The 25,026-nt window shown below is 39.1% G+C and overlaps 1 protein-coding gene across 4 annotated transcripts; it reads left to right on the forward strand.

Annotated features, from left to right (window-relative positions):
- The first annotated feature begins 695 nt into the window (after window positions 1-695).
- On the forward strand, window positions 696-19,944 carry LOC107867717. 4 transcript variants are annotated; one of them, XM_047410385.1, is made up of 10 exons: window positions 810-1,171; window positions 1,527-1,592; window positions 4,829-4,882; window positions 14,497-14,577; window positions 14,704-14,757; window positions 14,841-14,909; window positions 18,768-18,830; window positions 19,179-19,261; window positions 19,346-19,411; window positions 19,539-19,944. In XM_047410385.1, the coding sequence occupies exons 1-10, from the start codon at window positions 926-928 to the stop codon at window positions 19,579-19,581; spliced, it is 825 nt and encodes a 274-aa protein (XP_047266341.1). In that variant the 5' UTR covers window positions 810-925; the 3' UTR covers window positions 19,582-19,944. The 4 variants fall into 4 exon arrangements, with proteins under 4 accessions (XP_016569570.1, XP_047266341.1, XP_047266342.1 ...); XM_047410386.1 differs by having other exon boundaries at window positions 4,832-4,882; XM_016714084.2 differs by lacking the exon at window positions 4,829-4,882 and having other exon boundaries at window positions 696-1,171.
- The last annotated feature ends 5,082 nt before the right edge of the window (window positions 19,945-25,026 follow it).

A 25,026-nucleotide genomic window follows, 5' to 3' on the forward strand; every position in this document is an offset into this window, starting at 1 on the left:
TCAATGTAGTGGTAAATCATTTCTTTCGAATCATATGAGGAACGCGACCCTCTTACGCTTACATAACCGGTTCTCTTATCCTTTTATAACGTAATCTGTTCTCTTATCCTTTTATAGGTTGTAATAGCTGTTTTTGTTTACTGATATGGTATATTCACGGTTAATTGCCAAAAAAACAAAAACTCTAGTCACTTCTTTTATTTGCTTGGAATATTTGGATTAATAGAAATAACACTAAGTCTAACAACATACTAGCCTTAATTTTCATAAATTATATTATCATGCATGCTGCTGGTTTCTATTTCTTGTTAATATTATAATCTCTTCTTCCCGTACCACCATCATTCTTGTCAAACATCAATTGCCTGCTAATGATATTGTTAAGTTGAATATAGATGGTGCTTACGATAATATCACTGCAAATAAAGGAATAAGGGATGACATTGGATACTTGCTTTTCCATATACCTTACGTTTCCTTCTATTATTCGTAAAGTTACTTTATTAATTTAATGATTTATAACCAGCCAAGAATAACTTTTACGTTGTATTCTCCATTCTCAATAAGTAATAAATTCTCATATGTCATCACTAAACACATATTATTACTCGATTATCCTGTAGGACCGTTTAGGCAACCCGCCTCCCAAGCTATATCTAATCAAATATATAACTTGCAAATAAAATAAATTTCCCAATCTAACAAGACAAATTATTCGCCTAAACTATATTTGAATTTTTTTTGAACGAAGACAAAATTTAAAATTGGCTCCTAGTTAAATTTTCTATCCTATTTGTGCAAATCTTCCCTCCCATTAAGATTCAATACCAGGCCCAAATTTAACTCTCCTAAACAATATCGGATAACGGTTTTGTTTTTATAACCTTCTGTGTGAAGCAGAAATTTTCCGTTTTTAACGGAAAAAATGTCGGTTATTCCAACGGTCACCGGATTGTCAAGCGGCGCACGTTTGCTATCGGTTCCGCGCACGTTAGCTGCAGCTACTAAAGCTGCGCCTTCTTCTCTTCCGTCGCTCTGCTACTTGAAGAAGAAGGGATATTATACTCTGCGACGCTGGAGTATTCTGCCGGCGACGAGGAAGCTTGTTATACGAGCTGCAAGAACTGAATCCAAAGGCGTCTCACTTGGTTTCAGAGCTCCTAATTTTGAGGTCATTTTTTTCATATATATTTTGAGTTGATGCTCAAAAAATGCTAAAGTATTCCCTTTTTTTGAGTTTCCGTACCTGAATTATCAGACGTCTGAGTTTCCGAAGCCAACTGTTTAGCAAAACACACCTGAACTATTAATTTTTTGAGTTTCATAGCTGCACTTCCAGGTAGTAAAAATGAACAATTAATAGTTTAGATGTGTTTTGCTAAACAGTTGGTTGATAGTTCATGTAGGAACTCACACAACTTTTAGTTTAAGTATGAAACTCAAAAAACTGGGATACTTTAGGTGTGTATTTAACCATTGAGGTTGCTTGCTAATTTTGTTAATTTTTGATGGGTTTATTGTTTCAGCTTACCGAGCCGCTCACTGGTAAAGTTTGGAAGCTTGAGGATTTTGAAGCATATCCTGCATTGCTGGTAAATAGAACAATATTTTTATCGTCCTTTTCCTGAAAATTTTTTCAATTGTCCTGTTATTGTATATGACTACTCTTTTTTGTCCCGCTTTAAGTGGATTAGTTTGACTTTACTGATAAAATTTTAAATTATTGAAGTGATATTTGAATCTTCCAAGTCTGCGAAATGTAGCTAAGGAGTGTTATAATGACAACAACAAAGACAATGCAAGTTGATAGTAGCAGTAAGTAAGGCAAATAAATGAGGTACAAATGTAATGGTTCGATCAATGTAACCTAATTCACATATGGATAGGAGCAATTTCACTATACCAATAACAATATAAAAGAGAGTACAAAATTAGTGATGATACTCTAGCCAACCCAAACTACCCGAAAAGAATAACCTCACAACCTCACAACCTCACAAGAACACTCCGAGAAAGGGGTTCATACAAGTGTTTCAACACTCTTCTATAATATAGAGATACAAGATTGAATTCTCAAATCTTGTTGGCACATTTTGTAAAGTGAGGGAGCAACCAAGTCCAAATTACTTGCCCAAGAAATAGCCACATGATAAGAATTGACCTACAATGCCTTTTGAAGCAAGGACAAAATGAGGCCACATTTTGGCTGATATAGGTAACCTGCTCCACGTTCTCAAAAGCCTCAATGAGCAAAACTATTTTTTATACATGCCAATTATATTCAAGCAGAACTTGAACTTGACAATAGGAAAAGGTTTCATAAACATGCCAGCAAGGTTGTCTCTAGTGTAGATCTTCTTGACAAAGACTATTCCTTTACTAATGGTTTCCTGAATAAAATGATACTTGATATCAATATTTTTTGTTCTCTCATGATACATTTGACTATCACAAAAAATGGTAATACCACCTTGGTATTAAGCGAGTTTAACAAATAAATAATTCAACCACAAGACTTCTTTGATTGCCTTGCTCACTATCATACATTCGGCTTCAATAATAGATAAAGCCACTATATGTTGTAATGTTGCTTTTCAATTGATAGCACAACCGCCAATGTAAAATATATAGCTTGTCATAGATCTTCTTTTGTCAAGATCACCAACATAATTAGGGTTTATAAAATTATCTAAAGTGTTAGTGTTTCTCCTGAACTCCAACATGTGTTTGAATTCCTTCGCAAGCAAGTATTTGAGAATCTATTTTACAACCTGCCAATGTGTTTTCCTACGATAAGCCACATATCGATCTGCAACACTGACCACTTTTGAAATGTCTAGATGTATGCAAACCATTGCCTATATTAAAGCGTCAACTGTAGTAGAATATGAACATGTGCCATATACCTTTTTTCTTCCTCTAACTGTGGTGACTTGGCTACTGATAACTTAAAATGAGCATCAAGCTGGGTACTCACTAGTTTAGCATCTTTCATGCGAAATTTCTCTAACACTTTGTACAAATAATTCTTTTGGTTGAGGAATAACCTTTTTGTCAAATCCTTAGTAATGAACATGTCGTCAACATATAGCAATAAGTAAACAAATAAACCATCATTCAACTTTCAAAAGTATAGACAACTATCGTATATGCTCCTCGAATAACCATGACCCTACATAAAGGAATCAAACCTCTTGTACTATTGTTTTGGAGACTACGTTAATCTGTACAAGGATTTTTTCAACAAGCAAACATGGTCTCCCTTTCCTTTATTCTCTAATTCTTCATGTTAATGCATATATATATATATATTTGTTCCTCCAAATTCTCTATGTAAGGAAGCCATCTTAACATCATGTTTTTCTAATTTCAAATCATATATGGTAACTAAAGCAACCATGACATGAATGAAGCTATGTTTAACAACAGATGAGAAAATATCATCAAAATCAACCCTTTGCACCTCATTATAGCTCTTTGTAACTAACCGTGTGTTATACTTTACATCTTCAACCCCTGTAATTCCTTCTTTTTCTTGAAGACCTATTTGCAACCAACAATTCTTTGTTTTGATGGTGGCTGCACAAGAGATCAAGTACCACTATTGTGGAGAGACTCAATTTATTCATTCATTGCAATCAATCACTTGGCTGAATCAACACCAAAAATTGCTTCTAAATATTTTGATGATTATCCAATTTCTTTAGTTGCCTTTGCAACTAAAAATCAAATGCAACATAACTTCTACACTTTTCTGGTCTTGGTAAAGAATGAAGAAATTGAGTCCCTCCACTAGAGTGGTACATGGTCTCTTGTGAAGCCTGTTAAAAACCCAGAGCCATAGCGCAATGAAAGTATGGATCGATGTACCTCCAACCACTGTTGTAGTTCGTCAGAGTGTTGGCGTCGTCGGCGTTTGCTTTCCTCTTTCGATGAGTTTTCTAAGCACTTGGAATATCTCACTGTAGATAGTGTGAGTTTAGATAAGGTTTCTTGTGCATACCAACCACCAACCAGTGTTGTCCTCTTATAATGCTCGACCATCAAGAGCAGCTACAAGAGTGGTTACTGAAAATGGGTGGCAACGATTTTTTTGTGGAAGTTATAAGCAATGCAAATTTGTAGTTACACGGACCATAATTGAAAGTTCAAAGTTCAAATTTTAAACTTCTTCTAACAAAGCCGCCATCAGAAGAAAAGAATTGTTGGTTGTAAATAAGTCTTCAAGAAAAAGGGAGTTCTAGGGATTGAAGATGCAAGGTATAAAGTACGATTAGTTGCAAAGGATTTTGTCATATACAATGGATTGATTTTAATGATATTTCTTAACCATTTTTAAGCATAGCTCAATTCATGTCTTGCTTGCCTTAGTTGTCATGTATAATTTGAAATAAAAACAACTTGATGTTAAGACAACTTTATTACACAACAATTTCGAGGAACAAATATACATTCATCAAACCTAAAGATTTGAGATTAAAGGAAGAAAGACCATGTTTTCTTATTTAAGAAATTCTTGTAAGGATTAAAGCTGTTTACAAGAAAATGGGTATAAGAGGTTTATTTTTTTATGTTGGATCATGGTTATTTAAGAAGCATGTATGATAGTTATGTTTCCTTTCGAAAATTGAACGATAGTTCATTTGCTTACTAAGTATGTTATATGTTGACAACATGCTCATTGCTGCTAAGGATTCGACAAGAACTCATAGTTTGAAAAAGTAGTTGAATGGTGAACTTTGAGATGAAGAATTTGGGAGCAACACAGAAAATTCTTGGCATGGAGGTCAGAAGAGATCGAAGAGCTAATAGTTTTTTCTTGACCTAGAAGAATTATTTGGAGAAAGTTTTGGAGAGATTTGACATGAAAGATGCTAAACAAGTGAGTACTCCTCTTGCTGCTCATTTTAAGTTATGAGTTGCTCAATCCCCGTAGTTAGAGAAAAAAGAGGTGCATGACACATGTTCCTTATTCTAGTGTAGTTAGTAGTTTAATGTATGCAATGGTTTGCACACGTCCAATCATTTCACAAGCGCTTTGTGTTCTAAGTTGGTATATGGCTTATCTTGGAAAACATATTGGCAGGTTGTGGAATCCAATCAGCTACTTATGAAGTACTTCAAATACATGTTTGAAGTTTGGGAGAAATACTAACACTTTGATTGATTTTGTAGACTCTAATAATGCAGGTGATTTTGATAAAAGAAGATCACTAACAGCCAAAGGCTATATATTTAGCATTGGTAGTATCAGACAACATGTAATAGCTTACAATATTTATCGAAACAAGACCAAGATGGAGATTTGTGATGTGACTTTATTTTGTCCTTGCTTTATTGGCTAATTCTTATTCAAGCAAATTAAGTCGCATGTGGCTGATCTTGGCCCTAGTTTCCAATAAAAGGCCAACTCGTCACACCTCACTTTAAAAATGCACCAACAAGAAGTGAGAATTTAATCTTGTAGATTTTTCTCTTCCTTTGTTAACTATAAGTAGTTTTTAAGAGAGTGAGTGTTGGGAAACATTTTGTGAACCCTTCCTTGGAGTGATCTTAAGAGCAACAACAGATTTAGGGAGGTAGGAGGATGTTCACCTGAAGCCTCTCGACAAAACATAAACCGTGTTTATAAAGTAATATTTTTTAGGTACATATATAGATTTTGAATTTCTTGAACAAAAGACTAGAGGTGTGTACACAAAAGAAAGATGTGTTAGATTTTGAATTTTGAATTTAGTTTGCTAAGTGAGAGAGTTTCTTTTTGATGCGTAAAGGGCAATTTTACTCACCAAGCTGCAGCAACAATGAGTTGCAGTGTGTACACAAAAGAAATTCACTATACTCAGATTTTTTTTGATAACCGTGGTGTCCGGACCAGCTTGCGTGCACCTCGACTAATTTCATGGGATACCTGCCACCTTCCACCAAGTATCAGATAACTCTGTGGTTATTTAGAACTGATGGGAAAAAATCACCTAGTGTTTGTCTCCGTTGGGAATTGAACTTGAGACCTCATGGTGCTCAACCCAACTTCATTGAACCACTAGGCCTCACCCTTGGATGTGCAATTCACTATACTCAGATTCCTTATGTATGTATGAAATGAGTTCAAGAAATCCTGATATATCTATGTAACCACAAAGCAAGTGTTGCACCAAAATTTTCAACTTCAAATGCATCTAAAGTTATCAATAGAAAATTTTTATGTTTTCCATTCGAAACACCTATGATTTTGTTTTATCCATATTATCCAAAGTCTACAAAGAGGAATAGTATTCCAGATTTGTTTATGCTTTTTCCTTAGTTACTGCCCTGCCAATTAGGCACAACTTGCTTTAAATTTCCTTGATTAGACATGACATGGAACAACTTCAACTTACCAAGGACATGATCCTAGATAGGAAGGTGTGGAGGATACGAATTAGGATGGAAAGTTAGTAGGAAGGAGTGTGTCCGTGTAGTAGATAGGATGATTTTTTTTGTTATCCGTGCTAGTAGTCATAGTGCTGGTCTTGTTTCAGATTGTGTTATCGTTTGTTATATTACTTGGTGATAGTCTTGTTTATTTTATTATTTGGTGTGTTAATACCTATTGTTTCTTGTTCCTTTACTATTTCTTTTCTAGATAGTTTGTCTTGAGTCGAGGTTCTATTGGAAACAACCTTTCTATCTCATCTCTGAGTTGTGATATGAACTGCGAACTCTTACCCTCCTCATACCCCACTTTGTGGGAATATACTGGACATGTTGTATACCATACATACTTAAAAACACCCACCATATCAACAAAATGTATTTATAGTGTAGTGAAATAATCCAACTGATTTCGCATCCCCTTTAAGGAAAGAAGAAGGTTTTTGCTACATATAATCTCCTCTTTTGTAAGTCTTCCTTGTCGATCATCTCCCGTGTAGGGTTGTCCACAAATGCGAATCCAGGATTTCAACAAGACTAGTGCACCACTACTTTAAAGATAAGATCTAAAACTTTATAATGACAATTACTTGGCGAGCAAAAGATAATTAATTATATTATCACAAAAAATATCATCAGTTTACCATTATAATCGACGAGACTCATATTTTGAAAACAATCCATAATAGCATCATTACTTATAGTTGCAAATATCTTACGCTCAATTTTTATGAACTTCATTGAGAAGAATGCTCTTTCCAAACTGACAGTAGCAATAAACAAAATCAATAATAGCATCACAAGTAAATAAACAAGAGACCAAGTTTGATCCAATTTTATTTTGCCATCCTAATAGCAAGATCCTTAATCTCCTTCAAGTTGAGAAAATTGCTTTCACACTCTCAAGCATAAACAATAAAACTATGAGCTGGTAATTGAGATCTCGAAGTTGATTATCACAAAACTCGCTTTTGTAATACCTGATCAACTTTATTATTCTATTTTTGTCAAAATTAGCAAATGAATCAAATTGATTCAAATTAGCCATATCAAGGAGCAAGTCGCCAGTCACTACATCAAAATGATTATTGAGTCCCTTAAGTTGCATATCCATATATGTGTAAAATAATTCCACACGAAAGTGATGTAAATATGAAACTTTAGACCTCTGACGCCTCAACCTTGGATAATCTTCATCCCTTTTGGGAATTAAAATATCATGTTTGCCACAAAATGAATAAACCTCATCTATCAGACTATAAACCGTTCTCCCTCATTGTTTGCAATCTTTTCATTGCAAGGTTAAGCAACCTTGTAGAATTGCAACCTTGTAGCATTGACAATATCTTGATCTTTCTTTTGCAAATCTTTGTTCAATTCATTGGTGGAAGAAGCAACATAAAGACAAATTAAAATTCTTGAATTTTATGTACTTCCCTCCGTTTAAAAAAGAATGACCTAGTTTGACTTGACACGGAGTTTTAGAAAGTAAAGAAGACTTGATTCTTGTGGTCCTAAATTAAAGTGTCAAATGTACCAAAATGTCCTTCAATCTTGTGGTTTTAAGCATGTCACGTGTCAAGTTGAAATTAAAGTATTGTCAGAAAAGGAAAGAGGTCATTCATTTTGAAACAAACTAAGAAGGAAAGAGGGTCATTCTTTTTGAAATGGAGGGAGTAAAAGATTTCTTGCTGCAAGTTTATCAAGATCATGTGGAAAATCTTCTTTTATATCTTTGAGCACATTAGCAATTGGAGAAAATACAAGCATGAAATTTTACGTCTTAAAATGAGATCCCAATTAGTATCACCTGGTCGTTGGAGGCCACACTCTTTTTTCAATCCTTGCCCAGTAAGAGTTTCTCCATATTTAAGCAATTCTTTTAACTTCTCTACTTGGTGTTATCAAAGATATTCCTTGCGTTTAAAAGATATTCCAATAGTATTCAATACACTAGTGACAATATAAAATAAATTTTCACATTCGGCTGCTTTTTAGAAAGAGTTAGGAGTGTCAATTGCAACCGATGAGCAAAAAATGAATATACTATGCAAATGAGCATCTTGCAAAATCAAAGACTTTAGGCCATTTTTTCTCCTTGCTTATTACTAGTTTCATCGTAACCTTGTCCACGTGATCTAGATAGACATAACGAGTGATGCAAAAATAAAGAGTAAATTGCTTTTTGTAATGAACCTGCAGATGTATCACTCACATGGACAATGCCCAAAAAGCGCTCTATCAACTCTCCATTTTTGTTAACATATCGTAAGACTAGCTCTCTCTTTATGTGAGATGTCCTTCGATTCATCAACAAGTATTCCAAAACAATCACCATCCAAGTCTTTGATGATAGCTTTAATTGTTTCTTTAGCACAAGCATCTACAATCTCCTTTTGAATTGTCAAACAAATCACCATATCATTTTTGAAGCATGTTGTAATATTACCTTTCTCACATTTGGATGGTTAACACCATGAAATTCCAAAAGTTTGAGAAAAAGACCTTTGTAATCGGAATCTTCACTCTCATCATGACCTCGAAATAGTAATTCCTTTTTGAGGAATAACCTTACCACATTGATTGAGGCATTTAAGTGAATAATAATTATTTTTTGCTTTATCACTTTGCTTGTGAAAAAAAGATTGAATTGATTGACGTTGATTCTCAAAATCTAGCATCCTATTGAAATATTTGTTATGAATACTATTTACTTCACCAACATACAATTGAAATTTTTTTGGACCATGGTTTCAACTCTTAAATCCATTTTGTATAAATGATTTTCCTGCATTACCATGACGTTCAAATTCATTCTTGAACAAATAACAACACAAACAAAATGCAACATCATCTTTTATGCTATATTTCAATTAGGTAGAATATGGAGGTTTAAACCACTATAGATTAAATTAACAATCTTTGTTCCCAAACTTAGTTTTAGGATATTCACGAAGTTTCGGTAAGGCTCCATCAGAATATAATGTCTCCTCTGGTCATGTTGAATATTAAGACTTGTATTGAGAAATGTGTTTTCTTTCTTTGAGATCCCATTTAAGAGATCCCACCCCGAGAATACAATCAACATTTGAAGAAGGAGCTGGAATTGACTCTCTTTGAACTTCTGGAGCTACATGTAAATTAACAGATGGAAGACTGCTAGAACTTGGTTGCCTGATATAACTTAGTCATGTATTTAACCATTTAGATGTTCAAGGATAAATAAGTTCAAGTACCTCGGGTCCGTGATCCAGAGTAACGGTGAGATTGACGAGGATGTCTCGCACCGTATCGGGGCGGGATGGATGAAGTGGAAACTTGCATCGGGGGTGCTGTGTGATAAGAAGGTGCCGCCCAAGCTTAAAGGTAAATTCTATAGGGTGGTAGTCCGTCCGGCCTTGCTGTATGGAGCGGAGTGTTGGCCAGTTAAGAACTCCCACACCCAAAGAATGAAGGTGGCAGAAATGCGGATGTTGCGCTGGATGTGTGGACTGACCCGAAGGGATAGAGCTCGGAATGAGACTATCCGGGAGAAGGTTGGGGTGACTTCAGTGGAGTGTAAGATGCGGGAAGCACGATTGAGATGGTTCGGACACGTGAAGAGGAGGGGCATGGATGCCCCGGTCCGTAGGTGTGAGAGGCTAGCGTTGGATGGTTTTAGACGGGGTAGGGGTAGACCGAAGAAGTACTGGGGTGAGGTGATTAGGCGGGACATGGAACAGTTACAGCTTACCGAGGACATGACCCTAGATAGGAAGGTCTGGAAGACGCGAATTACGGCAGAGGATTAGGGCCTGTTCGGGTCGCTAATGTAGGGAGGTAATTGGTGGGGGTGTATTCCTGGTATGATTCCGTATTTCAATGTTCTGTTCCGTGTTCCGTGTTCTATGTTTGTTACGAATCTGTGTGCTTTCCTCTGCTTTATATTCCTGCATTCCTGCTTTACTCTGTTTTATATTCCTTATGGCTGCAGTATCTATGTTATGTCATCTGCTTCTGTGCTGTACTATGTGTTTGTTTGATATCTCGTAACTTGAGCCGGGGGTCTTTCGGAAACAGCCTTTCTACTTCATCAGAGGTAGAGGTATGGACTGCGTACATCTTACCCCCCCCAGACCCCACAAAGTGGGAATACACTGGGTTTGTTGTTGTTGTTGTTGTTGTAGATGTTCAAGGATAAATATTCCTACAAATTCAAATTACTATTCAACTTAGTCGCAAATTTATCACTTGCAAATTCAAAATAAAATAGGGGAATCATACCCTTTCACATTGAAAAATAAGAGAATCACACCCTTGTAAATTCAAAATAAAATAGAGGAATCACACCCCTTTCACATTCAAAAATAAGGAATGACACCTTAGCAAATTAATTATAAAATGTAGGGGAATCACACCTCTTTCACATTCGAGAATAAGAAATCACAAATTCATAATAATAAAAAAGGGCTCACACCTCTTCTGTCTTCGAGAACAAGAGAACCATAAATTCATAATAAAAAGAGGAATCACACTCCTTTCACATTCAAAAATAAAGGAATCACACCCTTCCCTTACTTCACATGGTATTTTCCATCCTTCTTCATTGTCAATACAAGAAAAGCTGTTTTGAGCTTCATCTAGGTTTACTCCTAGTCAAGGGCAAATTTATGTATAAAAAAGGGTCATGTGAACCTGTGGTCATCCGACTAAATTGAATAGTTCTTAAAAAATATATCAAGTATTAGTTAAAGGTACTCATGCTCAAAATGAACAAATGGTTCACTTGTTAGAGGGTCGGTATTTAACCTCTCGGTCGTGGGGCGATTCCCTTATTTTTGAATTACGCAACAGTGTGATTCCATTATTTTATTTTTGAATGTGAAAGCAAATTCAATGAAGCAACAACTGGTACCATAGAGAAGCGGCCATAAACTAGAGAGTCTTGACCAATTTGAAAGATCATGTAATGTAGTTGAAATAACTGAATTTGGGGCTGTTCGATCAAGTAAAGGAAACTGAATGGAATTCATAACTGTCTCAATCTTATTTTTTCCGTTTTTCTTTTTATTGTCACTGCATGACTAAGTTTTATATTGCGCAACCAAGGTCTAGTAGTCGTTCATCTGTTAGTTCACATGTAGCTTCAGAAGTTCAAAGAGAGACTATTCCACCCCCTTCAAATGTTGTTTATATTCTTGGGGTTGGATCTTTTAAATGATATCCCAAAAAAAAAATCCCATTTCTCAATATAGTTCTAATATTCAACATGATGTGAGGAGACATCATATTCTGATGAGGCGTTATCAACCGGAACTTCATGAATTTCCTAAATCTAAGTTTGTGAACAAAGATCGTCAATTTTATCCTCAATGGTTTAACCCTCCATATTCTGCATGGTTAGAATATAGCATAAAGATGATGCTCCATTTTGTTTGTGTTGTTATTTGTCCAAGAATGAATTTGAAAGTCATGACAATGCGGGGAAATCATTTATACAAGATGGTTTTAGAAGTTGGAACCATGTTCCGGAATTGATAACAAATGTTTCAATAGGATGCTAGATTTTGAGAGTCAAGAACAATCGATTGAATCTTCTTTTCACAAGCAAAGTGATAAAGAAAAAAATGATTATCGAATTCACTTAAATGCCTCAATCGATATGATAAGGTTTCTCCTAAAAAATGAATTACTATTTGTGGGCATGATGAGAGTGAAGCTTCTTATTATAAAGGATCTTTTTCTTGAACTTTTGGAATTTCATAGGGTTAACCATCTGGAGGTAGGAAAGGTAATATTGCAACATGCTTCAAAAAATGATATGATGATTTGTTCAACGTCAAAAGGAGATTATGGATGCTTGTGCTAAAGAAACACCAAAGCTATCATCAAAGACTTGGATAGTGATTATTTTGGAATATTAGTTGATGAATCAAAGGACATCTCACATAAAGAGTTGCTAGTCTTATGACATATACACAAAAATGGAGAGTTGATAGAGCGCTTTTTGGGCATTGTCCATTTGAGTGTTACATCTGCAAGGTCAGTGCAGAAAGCAATTTACTCTTTACTTTTGGATCACTCGCTGTGTCTGTCGAGATTACGTGGATAAGGTTATGATGGTGCTAGCAATATGCAAGGAGGAAAAAATGGCCTATAAGCTCTGATTTTACAAAATTCTCCATCTGCATAGTGTATTCACTATTTTGCATATTTTTCTAAAAAGCACCCGAATGTGAAAAACTTCTTTTATGTTTTCACTAATGTATTGAGTACTATTACACCCTTGTGGTGGGGACCTTCCCCGGACACCGCGCATAGCGGTAGCTTTAGTGCACCGGGCTGCCCTTTTATTGAGTACTATTGGAGCATCTTTAAACGCAGGGACTTACTTTGACAACACCAAGTAAAGAAGTTGGAAGAATTGCTTAAATATGGAAAAACTCTTACTGGGCAAGGACCGAATCAGGAACATGACCTCCAACGATTAGAAAATTTTATGATTATATTTTTTTCAATTACTAATGTGCTTTTAGATATGAAAGAAGATTCTCCACATGATCTTGATAAACTTGCATTAAGAAATCTTTTAGATAAAATTCAAGAATGTCTTTATGTTGCATTTGATGTTCAAGATGTTGCTTATTACAAGTGAATTGAATAAAGCTTTGCAAAAGAAAGATTAAGATATTGTTAATGTCATTGGGTTGCTTAACGTTCCAAAGAGAAGATTGCAACCAATGAGTGAGGGCAGTTTGGAGTCTTTGATGGATGAGGGTTATTCATTTTGTGGCAACCATTATATTTTAATTCTCAAAATGGATGAAGACTATCCAAGGTCGAAGCGTAAAGGGTCCGAAGTTTATTTCCATAACTTTTGTGTGGAATATTTTATGCAGTTATTGATTTGCAACTCCAGGAGCTCAATAATCGTTTCATGTTGTGACTAGTAACTTACTCTTTGGGTGGCTAGATTGAATCCAGTTAATTCATTTGCTAATTTTGACAAGAATAGAATAATGAAGTTGGCCGGGTATTACAAAAGTGAGCTTGGTGATAAACAACTTCGAGATCTCAGTTACCATCTTGATAGTTTTATTGCCTATGCTTAAGAGTGTGATAGCAAGTTTCTCAACTTGAAGGGAATTAAGGATCTTTCTATTATATGACAAAAACAAAATTGGATCAAACTTGGTCTCTTGTTTACTTGTGAAGCTGACATTGATTTTGCCCATTTCTACTGCGAGTGTGGAAAGAGTATTATAATAGCAAGATATCTGCTATTATAATAGCATGGATGAAGAATTTTTGAACGGTTGTTTAGCTTGTAAGATAGAGCATAAAATATTTGCTATTATGGATCGTTTTCAAAATATGAAGTCTCATCTAGTACAATTGTAAATTGGTGATATTCTTTTTTGTGATAATGTAATTAATTATATTGTGCAGGCCAACTTATTGTCACTGTAATGTTTTAAATCTCATCTTTAAAGTAGTGTTGCACCCGTCCTTCTTGAAATCCCGGATTTACCTCTGCTCCTAGTATCCCCAATAAAGAGTTTACTCCAGCCTCCTTCGTGTGGAGTATACGGGCTAATAATTGTCGCTACTATTAATGTCTATTTGGGTGAGCTTGTCTCTTGACCTTCGTCCAGGGACAGATGTCCATTGTTGGCTACAAGTTCTGCCGCACCCAATAGCTTTGACCTAAACTCTGTATATTTAAATGTACATAGTATAATTTAAAACCCATAAGTAATTCAAAAAGGCTAGAATCAAAAACCCATAAGCTTCAAATCCTAGAACCGCCTTTACCTTTGTCCGTGCCATCATTAGTTTCTTGTGGTTGTCTTTTATAGTTGTCAACATGTACAATGAAACAATTCTGTAGGCCATAAAATATTTCTGTCCAGAACTAAATGAATATTTCTGTTAGCCCTAAAATATAAACTTATGCCTGCACAAGGTTTTAACTGAAAATTCGAAGCTTTTTTGTGTATGAGCTGAGGGTTGAAAAAAGAATCAAAGAATCGTGAATTTTCTTTCCCACTTCTTTATTAACAGGCGTTTACTGTGATTCATCTCTAATCGTTTGATTTGTAGGTTATGTTCATCTGCAACCATTGTCCATTTGTCATACATTTGAAGAAGGAAATTGTTAAACTCTCAAATTTCTACATGAAGGTAGGTAGAAAGCTGATTCCATTTCCCTTCTTCTCTAATTTCAAGTATTACATGCTCTCTCTGCTTTCTGTCAGCTCAGTTGTTGAAAAGAACAGAATAACATCAAGAAGTTCATCTTTGCTGCAGAAAGGGCTTGCGGTGGTAGCAATATCTTCAAACTCTGTAGTTACACATCCACAGGTTCAAATGCTTTATAACTTATCGTCTATTGATTTTGTGAGACCATTGTGCGATTATTTTGTGAGTTTCTCCATCTTTCACAGGATGGACCCGAATTCATGGCTCAAGAAGCTACGCTCTTCAAATATCCTTTCCCGTATCTTTATGATGAGGTGTGCTTCTATAATGAGTTCTTGATGATAGTTTTCAATTAAATTGCTTGTATTTTATTGCTCTCTGATTTGTTCTTGCACTATGTTGTAGCCTGTGGTATCGTTTCTGATGCATTTTTCTGTTTGTGAAGCTGTTCACTCTTAGCTTAATTTTTGTATACATCACATCCACTGTCCTTCCCATTTCCTTTCTCATTTTCTATGAAAATATTTTGGTTGCTTTATATCAGTGTCTGGCTTGACCCAAATGGTCACCAGTTCACTGTTACCCCTTATTTCTCCATTGTATTGTTTCTACAAGATTGCTCCAGTTCCATCGAGAACAATTACAAATCTATCTAATTTTGTTACTGGTTTTACTCCCACTGCCCTAATTGCAAATGCTGGGATTTTGGAAGCTTACTGTTTCCTATGTAGATGAGGTGCCTTGGTGAGAGTTAGGGCAATGCCCAAAAATATATAGCTATTTAACAGAAGCTTATATTATTTTTTAGAGGATTGAGTAATAACAAAAAGTATAAATGAACCTGCTGCTGAGGTATATCTCACCTTGGTGAGAGTTCGGCAATGCCTAAAAATATATAACTATTTAACGGAGGCTTATATTATTATTTAGTGGATTGAGTAATAACAAAAAGTATAAATGAATCTACTGCTGAGGTATATCTCACCTTGAGCCGCTTAATCTACTGCGTTTTAAATACACATTTTGGAAGTTTAGTTAGGGCAACCATGACAGAACAGGAGGTCTAGAATGATTGCTTGTCACCTTTCTTGGGGCCTACCAAATTTCAGCTCTTGGTTTAAGAAAAAGCTTTTAATGGTTGTTGAAGAGTCCTACATCAGATGAAAAAAAACGAGTGATTTCCTTAAATGGTCTTGAGCAATCTTCCCCTCTAGAAAAAGTTTTACGGATTGAGTTAGACCCAAGTGTCATATCTTTAAATGGTATTTGAGCTGACCCATTACAATTCTTGTTACCCGATGTTCGCCCCCCATATTAAATTGTCCACGCTCTAGATGTCCATCCCTAGGTGTGAGGTGGGGGAGTTGAAGAGTCCCACGTTGGATAAAAATAGGATGGATGGTCTCCTTATATGGGCTTGGGCAATCCCCATCTATAGCTGACTTTTGGGGTTGAGTCAAACCCAAGTGCCATATCTTTACAATGGTGGTGGAAATTTAGTTCTGACAATGCATATGTAAAGTAAAGAAATCAACTTTTATATTCTACAACAACAACAACAAACCCAGTGTATTCCCACTTAGTGGGGTCTGGGGGGGGTAAGATGTACGCAGTCCATACCTCTACCTCTGATGAAGTAGAAAGGCTGTTTCCGAAAGACCCCCGGCTCAAGGCACAAGATATCACACAAACACATAGTAAAGCACAGAAGCAGATGACATAACATAAATACGGCACCCATAAGGAATATAAAACAGAGGAAAGCAGAGGAAAGCACACAGATTCGTAATAAGCATGGAACACTGAATACGGAATCATAACGGGAATAAAAAATAAAAAAACCCCCACCAAGTAATTCCCTACACTAGCGACCCAATCTGGCCCTACTCTTCTGCCGTAATTCGCGTCTTCCAGACCTTCCTATCTAGGGTTATGTCCTCGGTGAGCTGTAACTGTTCCATGTCCCGCCTAATCACCTCACCCCAGTACTTCTTCGGCCTACCCCTACCCCGCCTAAAACCATCCAACGCTAGCCTCTCACACCTACGGACCGGGGCATCCATGCCCCTCCTCTTCACGTGTCCGAACCATCTCAATCGTGCTTCCCGCATCTTACACTCCACTGAAGTCACACCAACCTTCTCCCGGATAGTCTCATTCCGAACTCTATCCCCTCGAGTCAGTCCACACATCCAGCGCAACATCCGCATTTCTGCCACCTTCATTTTTTGGATGTGGGAGTTCTTAACTGGCCAACACTCCGCTCCATACAGCAAGGCCGGACGGACTACCACCCTATAGAATTTGCCTTTAAGCTTGGGCGGCACCTTCTTATCACACAGCACCCCCGACGCGAGTTTCCACTTCATCCATCCCGCCCCAATACGGTGCGAGACATCCTCGTCAATCTCACCGTTACTCTGGATCACGGACCCGAGATACTTGAACTTATCCCTCTTACATACCTCCTGTGCTTCCAGCTTCACTACTACCTCGTTCTCCCGCCTCACGTCATTAAACTTACATTCCACATACTCTGTCTTGCTTCTGCTCACCCTGAACCCTTTAGACTCAAGAGTTTGCCTCCACATCTCTAATTTGTCATTTACACCCCCTCGAGTCTCATCTATCAGAACTACATCGTCTGCAAAGAGCATACACCACGGCACCTCCCCTTGAATACGCCGCGTCAACACATCCATTACTAACGCAAACAAAAAGGGACTAAGAGTAGATCCCTGATGCAATCCTGTCCGGACAGTGAAATGCTCTGAGTCTCCTCCAGCCGTCCTCACCTGGGTTTTCGCTCCCTCATACATATCCTTAATTACTCTGATATATGCCTGCGGTACTCCCCTCACCTCCAAGCATCTCCAAAGCACCTCCCTGAGGACTTTGTCGTAAGCCTTTTCCAGGTCGATAAACACCATGTGCAGATCCTTCTTCCTTTCCCTATACTGCTCCACCAACCTCCGTACCAGGTGGATTGCCTCCGTCGTCGAGCGGCCGGGCATAAATCCGAACTGGTTTTCCGAGATAGACACTATCCGTCTCAGCCTCACCTCGACCACTCTCTCCCAGATCTTCATAGAGTGACTGAATAACTTAATCCCCCTATAGTTATTACAACTCTGAATGTCCCCCTTATTCTTATAGGTTCTGAAGAAAAACTGACAAACGCCTTTGCAGAAATCCAGTTTAATTCAGCTGTAGACTTGCTGTTGTCTCTTGAGGATTGGCAGAAGGAAAAGCATGTAAATCAACTGTTTAAGCCTCAGACACGAGGGAGATTGCCTTCTTTGGACAGATTGCAAGGAACTTTATCAGTACTTCTGTACGAACTTAACATCAGATTGTTCAACACTCACGATATGTTTATGAAAGTAAAACATATAGTTTCTGGCTCTTCAATAAAAAATGATTCTTTTATCAACTTGTTTAACTAGTTAGTTTTAACATTAGAAGCACTCATACTTGAGACTCTAGTATGTGCTAAATTTCAATTTTCAAGTAACCATGAGACATAATTAGTTGGATTTAAATCTAGTCAAGAGATATTACGTGTAGGGAAAAATAGTGTGAAGTATAATGAATTATATGTCAATGAATACTCTAAGAAAGTAATCGTACCCAAAGGGGTATCCAGGGTTTGAATTTGAAGGTTTCAAATATTTAGGTTCTTTTTTTTTGTTTTGGATCTCTTAAACATATCAAATTTTTAGGTTCTAACATTGAACCCTTAAACTTCTAAAACAATCAAAATTTAATCTGTTGAAATTTTAGTGATTCCTTACACACACAAACACACATATATATGTCTGTGTGTTTATATGTGTGTGTGTGTGTGCTCCATGTGAAAATGTTGGATTCAGTTGAACCAAGTGATTCAATGCTAGATACACCTCGGAGGACTACTTGTTCTCGCTTGAGGCTGCAATTATGTATACTATGTTTTGGAAGTACAATTGTGTAGTCATTATGATTGGTAAGAAATCTTCCAAATTGCATTAAATTTTTTACTCATGATTATACAAAGGTGAGGTGTTCAATACACTACATGACATGTATGTAGTAATTATACTGTCTGCTTCTTAGGATTTTAGTTTAAATATTGTAGAATCCATTTCTGCTAAACTTGTTCGAACTTCTTCAGCTTCATGTTTTTCTTGTAGTCACAAGAAGTTGCAAGAGATTTTGGGGCTGTCTGTACACCGGAATTTTTCCTGTTCAAAAAGGTAATGACTGCTCGAGTTATATCTGAAAGCTTCAGGTTCAGCATGGCACATTGCACCTCCGCTTTGGAATTTGCATGATTTTCTGCCCCTTGCTTCTTTCCCTAAATATATGTGTTATCCCCCTTATGGATGTATTTGCCCCCTTGATTGGAATCTGATCAGCACAAGTGACTTTCTATCCTATTTCTTATTGAGTGTTTCCTCTTATTTGTTTCATCCCAAGTTGATAATACTAACATATTCTCGGAGCCTCTATAAAATGATTCACAACAGAGTTTTAAGCAATCTTGCTTTTTAAAATTTATATTGGGATTATTTACTGATTTGAAAATTTTCATTTTGCGTCAGGATGGCAGAAGGCCCTTTGAGCTAGTGTATCATGGACAATTTGATGATTCAAGGCCAAGTAACAATGTGCCTGTCACTGGAAGGTTAGTTACATCTCTTCTCAATTTTCCCTCAAGAATCTATTGTATTGTGAATTCCTAATGTAGTCGTTATCACACATCCTATAGGGACTTGAGCCTAGCGATAGACCGGGTACTTAGTGGTCAGCTAATTCCATCAACCCAAAAACCCAGGTATTTATTTGCATTTGTATTCCTCTTTTTCTGGTTTTCTTCTGGTGATAAGCCTAATGGAAATGGGTGGATAGGGACTCATGTTCTTAGGTTGTGTACTAAATTTTATTATTTTACTTTCTACTAGCATTGGTTGCAGTATAAAATGGAATCCAGGTGGCAAGCAGTAAGCACCATCTGAGCTGCCTATGGGAAATCCAGGGGGCAAGCAGTAAGCACCATCTGAGCTGCCTATGAGTTTTTTTCCAGCAACACATTTAGCTGCTTCAGATTATCCATAACAGGGCTGATGCCAGTAGGAGTACTGGCACGTTTGTGTTATTTTTGCTATGCCTCTTCTAGCATTGTGGGTTGAGCTTCGAGCTCAGCATTGATTAGCAGAACTGAGATTCTTTGCTATGCCAATCATCACACTTAATGTATATATTACTTTGTATTTCCATGCAAACCCAAGCCTTTTACATTGTATGTGCTGTCCTTACTTGCAGGGGTTGACATACTTATTTTTTAAGATTTAATGCCGGTTCATGCAATATGTTCCCAAAAAAGCTAAAAATAAAAGAAATTGTTGCCAAAATGAGCAATATGCTACTACACGCTAGTAGCCGATTGGAAATAAACTTCGGTTCTCTTTGATACTGTAACACGGAGTTCTGTCAGGCCGGCTCAAGGGTGAGGCTAGTAAAACATTTGCTTCCAAAATTTTGAGGCCCCAAAAAGTTTAATATGAATTTTATGATTTTAATTTTACTTAAAATAATATTAAAGATTGTAAAAAATAAAAGTTACAAAATTTAAATAAAAAGAAAAGAAATCTACTTTTATCAAAAATATTTTCGAAATTTGATTTGAACAACTCGATAAATCAGTCTCCAATAACGGCTCTCATCTCTCTCTAACGGCTCTCATCTCTCTCTAACGGCTCTCTCTCTTCCTCCCTACCCCCTCTCTCGCTAGCTCCGGTCACCGGCCCCCGTCGCCGTAGCCGACCCGACCCAACCTCCGGGCCCGACCTCCGGCGCCGACCCTCTCTCCCTCTCTCCCGCACCGGTCCCCGGTCCCCGGCGCCGCCGCTGTCCTTTGGCACCGATCCGACTCCACCGCCGGCACCAACCTCCGGTCCGCGGCGCCGATCCCGTCGCCGCTCCCCGCCACCCTCCGGCGCCGACCGCCGGTTCCAAGCCGGTCCCCCCCTCCGGTTGTGCAGACCCCCACCCCACCCTTACCTGTCCTGCCCGTACCCCCACCCGGCAGGGTACACCAGCCCAGCCCTCCCCCAGCTGCCACCCGGTCCCCAGCCAGCCGCCGCCCAGTCCCCAGCCGCTACCCGCCGCTCCGTCTCCAGCAGCTGCAGCCCCAAGCGTAATTCGGTGACCTCTAACCTTTGTTATTTTCGTTATTTCATATTTCATTGTATTTCATTATTGCATATTCCATTCTTAGTATTATTTCAGTATTGCATATTCCATTATTGAGTATAGTTTTGTTTCGGGAGTATTCCTTTGAATTTGTGTGAGCCTTGTATTTCTTTGTTGCTGCTGCTTTGATACTACCACCGTGTATATCTGTATATTTTTTTATACTTTCGTGTAGTTGTGGCTGTGGGTGTTAATGGGTGGATAGGGTCATGTCCGAGGGGGTTGGGGCGTGGGGCCGTGGTGGGGGCAGGGGATGAGGAGAGGGCGGGAGTGGGAGGGAGGCCAAGGTTTGGCCGCGGGGCGGGGAGGGGGCAGTGGAGGGCGGGACGGTAGACTGAGGGTTGGGTCTTGGAATATAGGGACCCTTCAGGGTAAGTCCATAGAGCTCGTGAAGATTCTTAGGAAGAGGAGGATCAATATTGCGTGTGTCCAAAAGACCAAGTGGGTAGGGTCTAAGGCTAGGGATGTGGATGGTTACAAGCTGTGGTACTCTGGGAGCGACAGGCGTAGGAATGGAGTTGGCATCTTAGTAGATGAAGAGCTTAGAGGTCAGGTAGTGGAGGTGTAGAGGATCAACGATAGGTTGATGACTATTAAGTTGGTCATTCGGGGGTTTACCCTGAACATGTGTAGTGCTTATGCGCCGCAAGTGGGATCGGAGGGGGAGGAGAAAACGCGGTTTTGGGAGGCTTTGGAGGAGGTGGTGAGAGGCGTGCCTAGTTCGGAGAAGATTGTTGTAGCAGGGGATTTCAACGGGCACATCGGGGCGCTACCGGGAGGCTTTGGGGATGTGCATGGTGGTTTTGGTTTTGGGGAGAGAAATGAAGAGGGGGCGACCCTATTGGAGTTTGCGAGGGCCTTTGGGCTGGTGGTGGTGAACTCGGGCTTCCCGAAGAAGGACGAGCACCTGATCACCTTTCGAAGCGCGGTAGCCAGGACTCAGATTGACTTTTTGTTGCTTAGGAAAGGGGATAGAGCGTTGTGTAAGGACTGTAAAGTCATCCCGAGTGAGAATCTTTCGACCCAGCATAGGCTCTTGGTTATGGATTTGGGTATAAAGAAGAATAGAAAGAGGAGGAGTAAGGAGGGTAGACCGAGAATTAAGTGGGGCGGCCTGACGCCAGTGAATGCGTGAGAGATAGGGGAGAGGTTGGCGGGAATGGGGGTGTGGGAGTGTAGGGGGGACGTGGATAGTATGTGGGACAGGGCGGCAAGGTGCATCAGGGAGAATGCAAGTGAGGTGTTGGGTGTTTCTAGGGGCTGGGCCGGGCACCATCGGGGGGATTGGTGGCGGAATGAAGAGGTGGAGAAGAAAGTGGGGACCAAGAAAGGGGCGTATGCTAAGTTGGTGGAAAGTAAGGATGAAGAGGAGAAGCGGGTGTACAGGAAAGAGTACAAGCTAGCGAGGAAGGAGGCGAAGTCAGCAGTCACGGCTGCTAAGACGGCCGCTTTTGAGAGCTTATATGTAGGGTTACAGGGGAAAGGAGGGGAGAAAAAGTTGTTTAGACTCGCTAAGGCTAGGGAGAGGAAGGGTCGTGACCTCGATTAGGTGAGGTGCATTAAGGGGGAGGACGGTAGAGTGTTGGTGGAGGACGGCCACATCAAGAAGAGATGGCAGTCGTATTTTCATGGGCTCTTGAATGACGAAGGGGATAGAGTTATTGTGTTAGGGGAACTGGAGCACTCAGAGGAGCGTCGGGATTTTAGCTATTGTAGACGTTTTAAGGTAGAAGAGGTTAGACAGGCTGTCCGCAGGATGCGAGGGGTAGGGCGACGGGGCCGGATGAGATACCGGTGGAGTTTTGGAAGTTCGTTGGAGAGGCTGGTGTAAGGTGGTTGACTGGATTGTTTAATGAAATTTTCAGGACGGCAAAGATGCCCGAGGCGTGGAGGTGGAGTACCATGATCCCTCTCTATAAGAATAAGGGGGACATTCAGAGTTGCGATAACTATAGGGGGATTAAGTTATTGAGTCACTAGATGAAGATCTGGGAGAGAGTGGTCGAGGTGAGGCTGAGACGGATAGTGTCTATTTCGGAGAACCAGTTCGGATTTATGCCTGGCCGCTCGATGACGGAGGCAATCCACCTGGTATGGAGGTTGGTGGAGCAGTATAGGGAGAGGAAGAAGGATCTGCACATGGTGTTTATCGACCTGGAGAAGGCTTACGACAAAGTCCCCAGGGAGGTGCTTTGGAGATGCTTGGAGGTGAGTGGGGTACCGCTGGCATATATCAGAGTAATTAAGGATATGTATGATGGAGCGAAAACCCAGGTGAGGACGGCGGGAGGAGACTCGGAGCATTTCACTGTCCTGACAGGATTGCATCAGGGATCTACTCTTAGTCCCTTTTTGTTTGCGTTGGTGATGGATGTGTTGACGCGGCGTATTCAAGGGGAGGTGCCGTGGTGTATGCTTTTTGCAGACGATGTAGTTCTGATAGATGAGACTCGAGGGGGTGTGAATGACAAATTAGAGGTGTGGAGGCGAACTCTTGAGTCTAAAGGGTTCAGGGTGAGCAGAAGCAAGACAGAGTATGTGGAATGCAAGTTTAATGACGTGAGACGGGAGAATGAGGTAGTAGTGAAGCTGGAAGCTCAGGAGGTATGTAAGAGGGACAAGTTCAAGTATCTTGGGTCCGTGATCCAGAGTAACGGTGAGATTGACGAGGATGTCTCGCACCGTATTGGGGCGGGATGGATGAAGTGGAAACTCGCGTCGGGGGTGCTGTGTGATAAGAAGGTGCCGCCCAAGCTTAAAGGCAAATTCTACAAGGTGGTAGTCCGTCCGGCCTTGTTGTATGGAGCGGAGTGTTGGCCAGTTAAAAACTCCCACATCCAAAAAATGAAGGTGGCAGAAATGCAGATGTTGCGTTGGATGTGTGGACTGACTAGAGGGGATAGAGTTCGGAATGAGACTATCCGGGAGAAGGTTGGTGTGACTTCAGTGGAGTGCAAGATGCGGGAAGCACGATTGAGATGGTTCGGACACGTGAAGAGGAGGAGCATGGATGTCCCGGTCCGTAGGTGTGAGAGGCTAGCGTTGGATGGTTTTAAGTGGGGTAGGGGTAGGCCGAAGAAGTACTGGGGTGAGGTGGTTAGGCAGGACATGGAACAATTACAGCTCACCGAGGACATGACCCTAGATAGGAAGGTCTGGAGGACGCGAATTACGGCAGAGGATTAGGGCTAGTTCGGGTCGCTAGTGTAGGGAATTACTTGGTGGGGGTTTTATTCTTGTCATGATTCCGTGTTCCGTGTTCCGTGTTCCATGTTGTATTACGAATCTGTGTGCTTTCCCCTGCTTTCCTCTGCTTTATAGTACTTATGGGTGCCGTATTTATGTTATGTAATCTGCTTTTGTGCTGCACTTGTGTTTGTGTGGTATCTCGTGCCTTGAGCCGGGGGTCTATCGGAAACAACCTTTCTACTTCATCAGAGGTAGAGGTATGGACTGCGTACATCTTACCCCCCCAGACCCCACTAGGTGGGAATACACTGGGTTTGTTGTTGTTGTTGTTTGATTTGAACAACTCAAATCTTCGTATTAATAAATAAAGTTTTTACAACAATATTCAATGGAATGTGTTGCAAATAAATGACTAACATCTTATAATTAATTAAAGTTAGTCTTTTTTTTTATAAATAATAATATTAATATGTGAATGTAATTGCTTAACATCTTCTAAGAATACTATCCTAAAACAAAGTAGTTTATACGGACCAAAAAATAATTTTATATTATTAATAATATTTTTGTTTTGGGTATATATTTAAAGCCACATATTAAAATTTGGTTTTAAGTCATTAATTTTATTGATCGATTTTAAGTCATTAATTTTATTGAAACTGGCTGGATTAATTGAAGAATAATTTGCATATAGTAATCAATCCTGAATTATATCTGTTCTGTTTCCGTCGAGAATTGAATTGACCTTTCTCTTATTTCGAGCGGAGAATCTAACAGAGACATTTCCCTTATTTCGAGTGGAGACCTTATTTCGAGTGGAGAATTTTATTTCGAGAGAATCTAACAACATTATTGTGGATATGTTGACCAAAAAATGTGTCATTCTATGCCCTCGAAGAGTGCTTTGTGGTGGTTACTGACATATCTTTTTTGTCTTTATTTGACCCAAGAATGGATTGGATCGAATTTTGACCCAAGAATGGATTGGATCGAATTTTGACCCCAAGA

The sequence above is a fragment of the Capsicum annuum genome, chromosome 4 (assembly GCF_002878395.1).
Source record: "Capsicum annuum cultivar UCD-10X-F1 chromosome 4, UCD10Xv1.1, whole genome shotgun sequence".
NCBI lineage: Eukaryota > Viridiplantae > Streptophyta > Magnoliopsida > Solanales > Solanaceae > Capsicum > Capsicum annuum.